This window comes from Coregonus lavaretus (genome assembly GCF_964263955.1).
Source record: "Coregonus lavaretus genome assembly, contig: HAP1_SCAFFOLD_129, whole genome shotgun sequence".
NCBI classification, from domain to species: Eukaryota; Metazoa; Chordata; class Actinopteri; order Salmoniformes; family Salmonidae; genus Coregonus; species Coregonus lavaretus.
The window spans coordinates 116,709-132,273 of record NW_028156273.1 but is presented as its reverse complement, the minus strand read 5'-3'; the positions used below and the strand labels follow the sequence as shown (position 1 = coordinate 132,273).

At 40.8% G+C, this 15,565-nt stretch overlaps 1 protein-coding gene across 1 annotated transcript; it reads right to left on the bottom strand.

The window, feature by feature from the left end:
* Positions 1–632: 632 nt before the first annotated feature.
* LOC311126515 (uncharacterized protein) lies at positions 633–15,500 on the bottom strand (the record flags this gene model as incomplete). Its single annotated transcript, XM_084200511.1, has 6 exons — positions 15,200–15,500; positions 14,827–14,929; positions 13,469–13,575; positions 13,156–13,333; positions 2,693–2,767; positions 633–670 (listed from the first exon to the last, which is right to left on the bottom strand). The coding sequence occupies exons 1-6, from the start codon at positions 15,371–15,373 to the stop codon at positions 633–635; spliced, it is 675 nt and encodes a 224-aa protein (XP_084056637.1). The 5' UTR covers positions 15,374–15,500.
* Between the last annotated feature and the right edge of the window lie 65 nt (positions 15,501–15,565).

The window sequence follows — 15,565 nt, the reverse complement described above, 5'->3', positions numbered from 1 at the left end:
GCCATGCTCTATCAACTGAGCTACATCCCTGCCGGCCATTCCCTCCCCTACCCTGGACGGTGCTGGGCCAATTGTGCGCCGCCCATGAGTCTCCCGGTCGCGGCCGGCTGCGACAGAGCCTGGATTCGAACAGTTAGACCACTGCGCCACTGCACCACTGCGCCACCCAATGCATCCAATGGGGTTGAAGTCGAGGGAAAATAAACAAGTTTTACTAAATAAAACAATGTGCCTTTCATAAGTATTCTACTGAAGTGTGTACATAAAACGTATTAAAACACGTCTGTAAAACCACAACGAGCACATCGACCTATCAAGTAAGTTTTCATAACTCATTGGGTCCAGTGCAAGAAGAAACATTGGAGTAGTCTGAAGTGGCCGCATTAGTTCACGTTCTCATTTACAACATAACATGCATGGACATTTCATCATTTAGACCTTTAGGGAATAATGTCTGGAGGGTGAAAATCCCCAAACATTCTCTTTTGCTCAAGAGTTCTTTATATCACCTCGTCTCTGATATCTCGACTTTCTCTTTGACACTAAATCTAAAAAGGTAGAAATGTGATGTTTTTGGTCATTAAAATGTCACTGGATAATCCCTGTCGTTTCTTCCGGTTGAACTTTTATGTTCAGGAATTCTCTGGTTTGAGAGAACGAGAGGTTTTATCTACATCCCACAGCCCACATGGACATTTAATCATGGAGATGACATGGGTGGAGGAGCACCTAATAATGCCATTTATTTGGAATCGTTTTCCTTTCCGTGGGTGGCATATTGTTGCACTGTGCGCAGCCTCTGCATTTATAGCTGCCGTTCGTAAGAGGGCGTAAACGAGCCTGGCTCATTTTGGCAGTTGTCATCGACCAACATGTCGCGTAAATTGCGACCTCTCCTTTGTACAATAAGTTGGCAGAGCTGGGTCCGATGATAAAACATGCCAGTGTTTCTTGACAGCAGCCTCTGCCCGCTAGATTATACGTCACAATGGCAGCATTGCCTGAAAGACCCACATCGCCACCTGCTGACTGCAGTTAGTAATAACGTCAGGTCAAATCTTTATTTTATTTTCAAACAAAACGTTTGTTTTTCATGCATTTTATTAAAATAAATAAAATATATGTAAAAGTACAAAGATAATCATGTGTTGATCATTACAGATTTTTAATGAGTGAGTATTTTAAACATAAGGTTACAACAATATCAAGATATGCAGTTGGGTCTATACTGCGCCTACATTGTGTAACGATACATCATGTAGATGTACAGTATCAGTCAATGTATGGACACACCTACTCATTCAAGGGTTTTTCTTCATTTTTACTATTTTATACATTGTTGAATAATGGTGAAGACATCAACAATATGAAAAAACACATATCGAATCATGTAGTAACCAAAAAGTGTTAAACAAATCAATATATGTTTTATATTTACATTCTTCAAAATGGCCACCCTTTGCCTTGATGACAGCTTGGCATTCTCTCAACCAGCTTCATGAGGAATTATTTTCCAACAGTCTTGAAGGAGTTCCCACATATGCTGAGCACTTGTTGGCTTTGTTTCCTTCACTCTGCGGTCCAACTCATCCCAAACCATCTCAATAGAGGTTCAGGTCGAGTGATTGTGGAGGCCAGGTCATCTGATGCAGCACTCCATCACTCTACTTCAGTACGGAAAACACTGGAAAGTCAATACACAAGACACATTCAGAGTCTCTACGGCCTACTGATCCACCATGTATTGGACCTACATCTGTCCTATGTCCTACTGTTCAGCCTACATCTGTCCTATGTCCTACTGTTCAGCCTACATCTGTCCTATGTCCTACTGTTCAGCCTACATCTGTCCTATGTCCCACTGTTCAGCAGCCTACATCCTTATCTCCTGTGTGCGTCCTCTCATGTCTTCTCATGTGACCTAACCAGGCAAAACTCTTTTCACATTGGGAGCAGTGGTACGGCTTCTCCCCTGTGTGTATTCTCTCATGCTGTTTCAGGTGACTTAACTGGGTAAAACTCTTTCCACACCGGGAGCAGTGATGAGGCTTCTCTCCTGTGTGTATTCTCTCATGTATTTTCAGGTACCCTAACCAGGCAAAACTCTTTTCACATTGGGAGCAGTGGTAGCACTTCTCCTATGTGTGTATTCTCTCATGCACTTTCAGGTGTCCTAACTGGGTAAAACTCTTTCCACACTGGGAGCAGTGATGAGGCTTATCTCCTGTGTGTATTCTCTCATGTATTTTTAGGCTCCCTAACTGGGTAAAACTCTTTCTACACTGGGAGCATTGGAAAGGCTTCTCCCCTGTGTGTATTGTCTCATGTCGTTTCAGGTCCCCTAACTGGTTAAAACCCTTTCCACACTGGGAGCAGTGATGAGGCTTCTCCCCTGTGTGTATTGTCTCATGTCGTTTGAGGTCCCCTAACTGGTTAAAACCCTTTCCACAGTGGGAGCAGTGATGAGGCTTTTCCCCTGTGTGTATTCTCCCATGCACTTTCAGGTGTCCTAACTGGGTAAAACTCTTTCCACACTGGGAGCAGTGATGAGGCTTTTCCCCTGTGTGTATCCTCTCATGTATTTTCAGGTTCGCTAACAAGGAAAAACTATTTCCACACTGGGAGCATTGGAAAGGCTTCTCCCCTGTGTGTATTCTCTCATGTCGTTTCAGGTCCCCTAACTGATTAAAACCTTTTCCACAGTGGGTGCAGTGGAATCGTCTTGCTGGTTTGGACGTCTCTGGTTCCTCTGAATCTGGTCTTTCTCCTGCCAAAGACAGAGCGTTTATTTAAACAGAGACCTGAATGAAACCTCCACAACTCTGCATATTGGTTATTGATTTGGACACGTTAAAACTGTGTTTTGACATTGGGCTATCCCACCTTGCAAAATGTTGTTGAAAAGAAGACTATGCTCGAGGTCCAATCTATGTTCGGTTTTGGTTGAAAGTGAAAGTTGAAGAGATTTCTCAGGTCGTTGTTTCAACGACTTGAAAACAACTTCATTCAACGTACTTGCAGCCTATAAACATTGACGCAGCGTCTATGAACAATTTTATTAACAATCTTACATCACTCCAGTATTTCTTGACAATATTCAAGTGCTAATTGTCTTTATTCCACTACTGAAGAAGCATGACTCAAATCACCTACTCATATTTCAAACATCCAGCCTGACAAAATATACATTTGTAATTATTCCATGCCTCCCTATTGGAAATTAATTATTGCCAATACATACAGTGGGGAAAAAAAGTATTTAGTCAGCCACCAATTGTGCAAGTTCTCCCACTTAAAAAGATGAGAGAGGCCTGTAATTATAAATAGGTACACGTCAACTATGACAGACAAAATTAGAAAAAAATCCAGAAAATCACATTGTAGGATTTTTAATGAATTTATTTGCAAATTATGGTGGAAAATAAGTATTTGGTCACCTACAAACAAGCAAGATTTCTGGCTCTCACAGACCACGAAGGTCGAGAGCCGCACTGCTTCTTGACACAATGCTCGCTTAACCCGGAAGCCAGCAGCACCAATGTGTCGGAGGAAACACTGTACATCTTGCGCCCGGCCTGCCACAGGAGTAGCTAGAGTGCGCTGGGACAAGGACAAACCCGGGCCGGCCAAACCCTCCCCTGAGCCGGACGACGCTGGGCCAACTGGGCACCGCATCATGGGTCATCCCGGTTCACGGCCGGCTGGGATCGAACCGGGATCAGTAGTGACGCCTTAGAACGCTGCATGCTTTTGAGCACTACTGAAAAAGTACTATTTACATGTGAAAGACGAAATGCTGCATTTACTACAGGCCTATTGTTTACCTTTGTGTTGGGGACACTTTGATATCTTGATACTAAGCAGCTGTTTAAAGGGCAAAATCCACAGATGAAACAATAACAAAACGGTCGACCCTGCCTCTGTTTTGGTAAACAGCTGAGGGATGGGAGAAATGTAATGTAAGATGAATAGACAGAGCTATGGATGCAAGGACTGACCATCCATGATATCAATATTATTGTTTTAAACATGTTATGAGGCTATATAGTGTTTGTTTAGGATAGGATAAAGGAATCCTTCTACCCCCCCCCCCCCCCAATTGTAAAGTGGTTATCCCACTGGCTATAGGGTGAACGCACCAATTTGTGAGTCGCTCTGGCTAAGAGCGTCTGCTAAATGACGTTAATGTGCCCTTGAGCAAGGCACTTAACCCTAATTGCTCCTGTAAGTCGCTCTGGATAAGAGCGTCTGCTAAATGACTAAAATGTAATGTAAATGTTTACATTTACAATGTTTACAAACATTGGAGAAAAACAAGCTTACATTTTGGGTTCTCATGGAGTGTAACAGTTGAACTCATGAGGCATTTAGAAGTTATATTCTTCAAGAATCAATGGATGGATGGATGATAATAGTAGAGAGAGTGATTTATTTCAGCTTTTATTTCTTTCATCACATTCCCAGTGGGTCAGAAGTTTATATACACTCAATTAGTTTTTTGGTAACATTGCCTTTAAAATGGTTTAACTTGGGTCAAACGTTTCGGGTAGCCTTCCACAAGCTTCCCACAATAAGTTGGGTGAATTTTGGCCCATTCCTCATGACAGAGCTGGTGTAACTGAGTCAGGTTTGTAGGCCTCCTTGCTCGCAAACGCTTTTTCAGTTCTGCCCACACATTTTCTATAGGATTGAGGTCAGGGCTTTGTGATGGCCACTCCAATACCTTGATTTTGTTGTCCTTAAGCCATTTTGCAACAACTTTGGAAGTATGCTTGGGGTCATTGTCCATTTGGAAGAACCATTTGTGACCAAGCTTTAACTTCCTTACTGATGTCTTGAGATGTTGCTTCAATATATCCAAATAATTTTCCTTCCTCATGATACCATCTGTTTTGTGAAGTGCACCAGTCCCTCCTGCAGCAAAGCACCCCAACAGCATGATGCTGCCACCCCCGTGTTTCACGGTTGGGATGGTGTTCTTCGGCTTGCAGGCTCCCCCATTTTCCTCCAAACATAACGATGGTCATTATGGCCAAACAGTTCTGTTTTTTGTTTTATCAGACCAGAGGACATTTCTCCAAAAAGTAAGATTTTTGTCCCCACGTGCAGTTGCAAACCGTAGTCTGGCTTTTTTATGGCGGTTTTGGAGCAGAGGCTTCTTCCTTGCTGAGCGGCCTTTCAGGTTATGTCGATATAGGACTAGTTTTACTGTGGATATATATACTTTTGTACCTGTTTCCTCCAGCATCTTCACAAGGTCCTTTGTTGTTGTTCTGGGATTGATTTGCACTTTTCGCACTAAAGTACGTTAATCTCTAGGAGATAAAAAGCGTCTCCTTCCTGAGCGGTATGACGGCTGCGTGGTCCCATGGTGTTTATACTTGTGTACTATTGTTTATACAGATGAACGTGGTACCATCAGCCATTTGGAAATTGCTCCCAAGGATGAACCAGACTTGTGGAGGTCTACCATTTATTTTCTGAGGTCTTGGCTGATTTCTTTTCATTTTCCCATGATGTCAAGCAAAGAGGCACTTAGTTTGAAGGTAGGCCTTGAAATACATCCATAGGTACATCTCCAAATTGACACAAATTATGTCAATTAGCCTATTAGAAGCTTCTAAAGCCATGACATCATTTTCTGGAATTTTCCAAGCTGTTTAAAGGCACAGTCAACTTAGTGCATGTAAACTTCTGACCCACTGGAATTGTGATACAAATGAATTATAGGTGAAATAATCTGTCTGTAAACAATTGTTGGAAAAATGACTTGTGTCATGTACAAAGTAGATGTCCTAACCGACTTGCCAAAACTATAGTTTGTTAACAAGAAATGTGTGGAGTGGTTGAAAAACAAGTTTTAATGACTCCAACCTAAGTGTATTTAAACTTCTGACTTCAACTGTATATATATACATATATATATATATATATATGTATATATATATATATATATATATATATATATATATATATATATATACATATACATATATATATATATATATGTATATATATATATATATATATATATATATATATATATATATATATATATATATACATATATATATATATATGTATATATATATATATATGTATATATATATACATATATATATATATATACATATATATATGTATATACATATATATATATATATGTATATATATATACATATATATATACATATACATATATATATATATATATATATATATATATATATATATATATATATATATATATATGTATGTATATATATATATATATATATATATATATATATATATATATATATATATATATATATATATATATACATACACACACACTACCGGGCAAACATTTTAGAACATTTTCATATACAGAACCAGTCAAAAGTTTTAGAACACCTACTCATTCAAGGTTTTTCTTTATTTTTACTATTTTCTACATTGTAGAATAATAGTGAAGACATCAAAACTATGAAATAACATATATGGAATCATGTATTAACCAAAAAAGTGTTAAATCAAAATATATTTGAGATTCTTCTAAGTAGCCACCCTTTGCCTTGATGACAGCTTTGCACACTCTTGGCATTCTTTCAACAGGTATTTCAATGCATTTCAATTAACAGGTGTGCCTTCTTAAAAGTTCATTTGTGGAATTTCTTTCCTTCTTAATGCGTTTCAGCCAATCAGTTGTGTTGTGACAAGGTAAGGGGGGATATACAGAAGATAGCCCTATTTGGTAAAAGACCAAGTCCATACTATGGCAAGAACAGCTCAAATAAGCAAAGAGAAATGACAAGTCCATCATTACTTTAAGACATGAAGGTCAGTCAATACGGAACATTTCAACAACTTAAAGGAAAATAGAATAATCAGAACAGTTGTCAGTCCAAAACAACAGTCAGAACAAAGCCTCTGTATTCTCTCATGTCATCTCAGGTCCTCTAACACTACACAGCCCATTCAAATCAGAAAAGCTTGATGATGAGTTGGTTAACTGAATAAGTTGTGCTAGAGCAAAAACCAAAACACGCACCCAGCAAACAAATCCACAAACCCAATCCACTATAATACATGCTGTACGGAAAACACTGGAAAGTCAATACACAAGACACATTCAGAGTCTCTACGGCCTACTGACCCACCATGTATTGGACCTACATCTGTCCTATGTCCTACTGTTCAGTATCCTACATCTGTCCTATGTCCTACTGTTCAGCCTACATCTGTCCTATGTCCTACTGTTCAGCCTACATCTGTCCTATGTCCTACTGTTCAGCCTACATCTGTCCTATGTCCTACTGTTCAGTATCCTACATCTGTCCTATGTCCTACTGTTCAGCCTACATCTGTCCTATGTCCTACTGTTCAGCCTACATCTGTCCTATGTCCTACTGTTCAGTATCCTACATCTGTCCTATGTCCTACTGTTCAGTATCCTACATCTGTCCTATGTCCTCCTCGCAATAACTTTAAGCATCAGTTGTCAGAGCACCTTACCGATCACTGCACCTGTACACAGCCCATCTGTAATTAGCCCACCCAACTACCTCATCCCTATATTGTTATTTATTTTGCTCTTTTGCACCCCAGTATCTCTATTTGCACATAATCTCTTGCACATCTAGCATTCCAGTGTTAATACTATTGTAATTATTCTGCACTATAGCCTATTTATTGCCTTACCTCCATAACTTGCTACATTTGCACACACTGTATATATATTTTCTGTTGTATTTCTGACTTTATGTTTTTTTTTTACCCCATATGTAACTCTGTTGTTTTTATTGCACTACTTTGCTTTATCTTGGCCAGGTCGCAGTTGTAAATGAGAACCTGTTCTCAACTGGCTTACCTGGTTAAATAAAGGTGAAATAAAAAAAAATATAAAAAAATTATTAAAAAAATCCTACATCTGTCCTATGTCCTACTGTTCAGTATACTACATCTGTCCTATGTCCTACTTTTCAGTATCCTACATCTGTCCTATGTCCTTCTTTTCAGAATCCTACATCTGTCCTATGTCCTACTGTTCAGTCTACATCTGTCCTATGTCCTACTGTTCAGCCTACATCTGTCCTATGTCCTACTGTTCAGCCTACATCTGTCCTATGTCCTACTGTCCAGCATCCTACATCTGTCCTATGTCCTACTGTTCAACATCCTACATCTGTCCTATGTCCTACTGTTCAGCCTACATCTGTGCTATGTCCTACTGTTCACCAGCCTACATCCTTATGTCCTGTGTGTATTCTCTCATGTCTTCTCAGGTGACCTAACTGGTTAAAACTCTTTCCACACTGGGAGCAGTGATGAGGCTTCTCTCCTGTATGCGTCCTCTCATGTCTTCTCAGGTCAGCTAACCAGGCAAAACTCTTTTCACATTGGGAGCATTGGAAAGGTTTATCTCGCTTCTCCCCTGTGTGTATTCTCTCATGCTCTTTCAGTTGTCCTTTCAGGTTAAAACTCTTTCCACACTGGGAGCAGTGATGAGGCTTCTCTCCTGTGTGTATTCTCTCATGTATTTTCAGGCTCGCTAACTGGGTAAAACTCTTTCCACATTGGGAGCATTGGAAAGGTTTATCTCGCTTCTCCCCTGTGTGTATTCTCTCATGCTCTTTCAGGTTTCCTTTCTGGTTAAAACTCTTTCCACACTGGGAGCAGTGATGAGGCTTTTCCCCTGTGTGTATTCTCTCATGTTGTTTCAGGACCCTTAACTGATTAAAACCTTTTCCACAGTGGGAGCAGTGGAATCGTCTTGCTGGTTTGGACGTCTCTGCTTCCTCTGAGTCTGGTCTTTCTCCTGCCAAAGACAGAGCGTTTATTTAAACAGAGACCTGAATGAAACCTCCACAACGTCTTGCTAGGAGGTTTAATCCAAATCAGATCCCTCAATAACCCGAGGCCAGTTTACAAAAAAAATTCACATTTAAAATAATCTTGGCAGGGTTGATTGGTTGGGTTACTTTCTAAATGTAATCCGTTACAGTTGCTAGTTACAGTGGGGAAAAAAAGTATTTAGTCAGCCACCAATTGTGCAAGTTCTCCCACTTAAAAAGATGAGAGAGGCCTGTGATTTTCATCATAGGTACACGTCAGCTATGACAGACAAAATGAGAAAATCCAGAAAATCACATTGTAGGATTATTAATGAATTTATTTGCAAATTATGGTGGAAAATAAGTATTTGGTCAATTACAAAAGTTTCTCAATACTTTGTTATATACCCTTTGTTGGCAATGACACAGGTCAAACGTTTTCTGTAAGTCTTCACAAGGTTTTAACACACTGTTGCTGGTATTTTGGCACATTCCTCCATGCAGATCTCCTCTAGAGCAGTGATGTTTTGGGGCTGTCGCTGGGCAACACAGACTTTCAACTCCCTCCAAAGATTTTCTATGGGGTTGAGATCTGGAGACTGGCTAGGCCACTCCAGGATTTTGAAATGCTTCTTACGAAGCCACTCCTTCGTTGCCCGGGCGGTGTGTTTGGGATCATTGTCATGCTGAAAGACCCAGCCACGTTTCATCTTCAATGCCCTTGCTGATGGAAGGAGGTTTTCACTCTTTGGATGCAATTCAGCATTCTTTGTCCTCCAAACACAACGACTTGAGTTTTTACCAAAAAGTTATATTTTGGTTTCATCTGACCATATGACATTCTCCCAATCCTCTTCTGGATCATCCAAATGCACTCTAGCAAACTTCAGACGGGCCTGGACATGTACTGGCTTAAGCAGGGGGACACGTCTGGCACAGCAGGATTTGAGTCCCTGGCGGTGTAGTGTGTTACTGATGGTAGGCTTTGTTACTTTGGTCCAAGCTCTCTGCAGGTCATTCACTAGGTCCCCCCGTGTGGTTCTGGGATTTTTGCTCACCGTTCTTGTGATCATTTTGACCCCACGGGTGAGATCTTGCATGGAGCCCCAGATCAAGGGAGATTATCAGTGGTCTTGTATGTCTTCCATTTCCTAATAATTGCTCCCACAGTTGATTTCTTCAAACCAAGCTGCTTACCTATTGCAGATTCAGTCTTCCCAGCCTGGTGCAGGTCTACAATTTTGTTTCTGGTGTCCTTTGACAGCTCTTTGGTCTTGGCCATAGTGGAGTTTGGAGTGTGACTGTTTGAGGTTGTGGACAGGTGTCTTTTATACTGATAACAAGTTCAAACAGGTGCCATTAATACAGGTAATGAGTGGAGGACAGAGGAGCCTCTTAAAGAAGAAGTTACAGGTCTGTGAGAGCCAGAAATCTTGCTTGTTTGTAGGTGACCAAATACTTATTTTCCACCATAATTTGCAAATAAATTCATTAAAAATCCTACAATGTGATTTTCTGGAGAAAAAAAATCTCTATTTGTCTGTCATAGTTGACGTGTAACTATGATGAAAATTACAGGCCTCTCATCTTTTTAAGTGGGAGAACTTGCACAATTGGTGGCTGACTAAATACTTTTTCCCCCCCACTGTACCTGTCAAAAAGTGTAATCAGTTAAGTAATATTCCATTCCATCAGCAGACTATATGATCTATAATATCAAAAGCCGCACTGAAGTCTAACAAAACAGCCCCCACAATCTTTTTAACATCAATTTCTCTCAGCCAATCATCAGTCATTTGTGTAAGCGCTGTGCTTGTGGAATGCCCTTCCCTATAAGTGTGCTGAAAAGTCTGTTGTCAATTTGCTTACTGTAAAATAGCATTTTATCTGGCCAAACACAACTTTCCCCAAAACGTTACTAAGGGTTGGTAACAGGCTGATTGGTCGGCTATTTGAGCCAGTAAAGGGGGCTTTACTATTCTTTGGTAGCGGAATGACTTTTGCTTCCCTCCAGGCCTGAGGGCAACACACTTTCTAGTAGGCTTAGATTGAAGATATGGCAAATAGGAGTGGCAATATTTATTAAACCTAATTGATGAATAGACTAGTCAGTATAGGATACATTTATTAGATCTAATGGATAAATAGACTAGTCAGAATAGGATACATTTATTAGACCTAATGGATAAATAGACTAGTCAGTATAGGATACATTTATTAGACCTAATGGATAAATAGACTAGTCAGTATAGGATACATTTATTAGACCTAATGGATAAATAGACTAGTCAGTATAGGATACATTTATTAGACCTAATGGATAAATAGACTAGTCAGTATAGGATCCATTTATTAGACCTAATGGATAAATAGACTAGTCAGTATAGGATACATTTATTAGATCTAATGGATAAATAGACTAGTCAGAATAGGATACATGTATTAGACCTAATGGATAAATAGACTAGTCAGTATAGGATACATTTATTAGACCTAATGGATAAATAGACTAGTCAGTATAGGATCCATTTATTAGACCTAATGGATAAATAGACTAGTCAGTATAGGATACATTTATTAGACCTAATGGATAAATAGACTAGTATAGGATACACTTTAAGTGTACATTATTGTTATTTGATAGGCTACTAGACCTAAAGAGGCAATCTGCAGTTCAAACAACAACAAAGTTGTCACCCTGCCACTGTTTTGGTATATAGCTGAGGGATGGGGTCAAACATTAAATACACTACATGACCAAAATTATGTGGACACCTGCTCATCGAAAACCTCATTCCAGAATCATGGCCATTAATATGGAGTTGGTCCCTCCTTTGCTGCTATAACAGCCTCCACTCTTCTGGGAAGGCTTTCCACTGGATGTTGGAACATTGCTGTGGGGACTTGCATCCATTCAGCCACAATAGCATTAGTGAGGTCGGGCACTGATGTTGGGCGATTAGGCCTGGCTCGCAGTCGGCGTTCCAATTCATCCCAAAGGTGTTCGACGGGGTTGAGATCAGGGCTCTGTCCAGGCCAGTCAAGTTCTTCCAAACCAATCTCAACAAATAATTTCTTCATGAACCTCGCTTTGTGCACAGGGGCTATTGTCGTGCTGAAACAGGAAAGGGCCTTCCCCAAACTGTTGCCACAAAGTTGGGAGCACAGAATCGTTTAGAATGTCATTGTATGCTGTAGCGTTAAAGATTTCCCTTCACTGGAACTAAGGGGCCTAGCCCGAACCATGACAAACAGCCCCAGACCATTATTCCTCATCCACCAAACTTTAAAGTTGGCACTATGGTAGCGTTCTCCTATAGCCACCTCCTATTTGTACTGGACTCCAAGTGCATCCTCAAATCAACCAATCACTCTAATCTTAATTCCAACCCTTAGACGTCCACAGACTAACCCATCTTTCCCAGTATAATACAATTTTACTATTTCCTTCGGGCAATACATCCTTCACCACTGAACAAAAATATAAACGCAACATGCAACAATTTCAAAGATTTGACTGAGTTCCAGTTCATATAAGGAAACCAGTCAGTACCTGGTGTGACCATTTGCCTCATGCAGCGTTACACCTTCACATAGAGTTGATCAGGCTGTTGATTGTGGCCTGTGGAATGTTTTCCCACTCGAGCTGCTGCATATTGGTGGGAACTGGAACACGCTGTCGTACACGTCATTACAGAGCATCCCAAACATGCTCAATGGGGTGACATGTCTGGTGAATATGCAGGCCATGGAAAAAACTGGGACAGTTTCAGCTTCCAGGAATTGAGTACAGATCCTTGCGACATGGGGCCGTGCATTATCCTGCTGAAACATGAGGTGATGGCGGTGGATGAATGGCACGACAATGGGCCTCAGGATCTCGTCACATTATGAATAGTATAGCACGGTAGTGTGATGTTATTGGTCCGTTTTAAAGGCCAATTCCAGACCTGAATAGTATAGGGTGCTTCATTATTCGTCCCTTCCAGGGGAACTTTCAATTATTTAGAACAGCCATGGAGTGGTCTTGGAGTCTGGAAATAGTTGGTTATCAATGTAATACCATAACCATCCTTCACCACACTCTCTGGATTTACTCTGCTGGTTGTCCTGCTAACAGATACCAGTATATATTCATGTCAACTAACAGAACTCTGCTGGTTGTCCTGGTAACAGATACCAGTATATATTCATGTCAACTAACAGAACTCTGCTGGTTGTCCTGGTAACAGATACCAGTATATATTCATGTCAACTAATAGAACTCTGCTGGTTGTCCTGGTAACAGATACCAGTGGGCAGATCTATTTTATTGTTCAAACTAAACTACAGCACTTACTTTGATGAGTCAAATCTGCTCCTTTCTTCTCTTCTCCTCCTCTCACAGTTCCACTCAGCCCCGATGTTTTCCTGCAGTCCACCAGCCGCACAGACAACCTCTTCAGACCCAGCAGTAAGGTGCTACTGGGAGAGGTACGACACGGGGACTCTGGGAGGGCGGAAGGGCTAGCGTTGTCCTGGTAACCATATAGAGGGGACACAGACACATATCATTATGGATGCTAATGTCACTGTTGTCATAAAGTGCTTTACAGAAACCCAGCCCAGACCCCGATAGAGCAAGCTGTATGCTAGACCAGACCAAGCTGTACCATCTGGTGTTCTGATCTGGAGAGACTCTTCTCTGCCTCGTCAGCATCAGGATGTTGTTGAGGCTCCCCAGAGGATCCACGATAGTCATGTCTCTCTCCTGTATGAACGAGAACATCAAACAGATGGTAAACATGTGACCTCAGGGTCTAAAAAGGGCCTAAAATGTCTAGTTTCATCATGATAAAAAATATAGATATTGATATAAATGTAAAAAGCATGTCAAACATCCTTCCTCCAAATGAAGTTTCTATGTTGTTTTTGGGCTGTTGAGGAATCGCCTAATGATAATATTATAATATATAGGCCATTTAGCAGACGCTTTTATCCAAAGCGACTTACAGTCATGCGTGCATACATTTTTTTTGTGTATGGGTGGTCCCGGGGATCGAACCCACTACCTTGGCGTTACAAGCGCCGTGCTCTATCAGCTGAGCTACAGAGGACCTCATGTGTGCATACATTTTTACGTATGGGTGGTCCCGGGGATCGAACCCACTACCCTTGGCGTTACAAGCGCCGTGCTCTACCAATTGAGCTACAGAGGCCCACGATTTGATTGGTCCTCAACTCGCAGCTCAGACACTTGATTCAGGATAAAGTGGAGTCAGCAGGTTTAGAGTTGAAGGATTTGTTGCCATAGAAACGTACAAGGCTAACAGGTAAGCAACCTTCAACGGTTATCCTGAGTTGAATCCAGTGAGTTGAATTCAGAATTGACCAAAATCAGCTCACTAACTCCTCTATCCCACTACATAGAGTTAAACATGCTGTTCTGATGGGGTTGATGACCGTTGAACTAAAGTTGTTGGGCATTTAGAAGTTATATTCGTCAAGAATCATTGGCTACAACTCTCTCTCTTATTTGTTTTAGTTTAGTTTCTTGGACTTCTCCTCTGCTTTTAAACTCTTAGATGTGAAGTTCTGGACTGGTTCCCAGTTACATTTTGTGTACAAAGCGCACCGTGAATTTCATAGGGTCCCGTGCCTCATAGCGCCAGAAAGCCCCGTCTGTCTGCTGTCTGTTTTGCATTCTCTCAGCGGACCTGACTTGAACTGTCAGGTTTCAGACCCCAACATTTGCATAGGTAGTCACGTGTCACATTTTCTGGCTATCCAGAAAAATGATCAATTATCTCTTCCTCTGAGCAAGTGAGACCAGCTTGGGAGACAGCTCCCAGTGTGGAAAGATATTTACCCGCTGACTTCACAAAATGATTTTCCATGTAAATGGAGTATAAAGTATAAATCATTTAAAAGTCAAAAAATGCATGCACCAATCACAGATTTCCCCTTTAACAATCCATACAGTACTGAACAACCTATTCGAGTGCAGAACCTTTTTTAGACAGTTACTCACTGGTGTTAATCAGATATTCTGTCTCCTCCTCTTTCACTCCCAGAACGTCTTCAACCTTCTCTTTTATTGAGATAGCCTCCTCTTCCCCCCAAAAAGGTTCATCTTTCACTGTAACATCCTCTTCTTCTTTCACAATAACAGCCTCCTCTTCCTCCTTTTTTATTCTGAAAGCATCTACCTCCTCTTCTTCCACTGTGATAGCCTCTATCCCCTCTTCCTCTTTCACTCCAAACGGATCTTTCTCTTCTTTCACTAAAACATCCTTCTCTTCTTTCAATGTGATATCCTCCTCCTCTTCTTTCATTCTGAAAGCTTCTACCTCCTCTTCCAGTGTTCCAGCCGTTATTCCCTCTTCCACTCCAAAATGCTCCACTTCTTCTTTCAATGTGATAGCCTCCTCTTCCTCCTTTTTCATTCCGAAAGCTTCTTCCTCTCCTTTCACTGTAATATCCTCCTCTTTTACGACAATGTTCATCCCCAGAGCTTCTTTCTCCGTCCAGCAGACCTCCTCTTCTTTAGCAGGAGGAGAGTAGCTTAGTGAGCTCATGGTCGGGGATGTTAGCTAGCTAGTTAGCATTAGCTGGTTAGCATTAACGACTAGCCTAGTGCCGGGCTCAATATCAATCTTAACAAGCTAACACATTTAACATCTAGCAAATGACGTTAAAGTTAAGAAGTTGATACGTAAACATAACTGTGTTTAAAACGCTGAGACTAATATACACAAGAATGAGCTTCA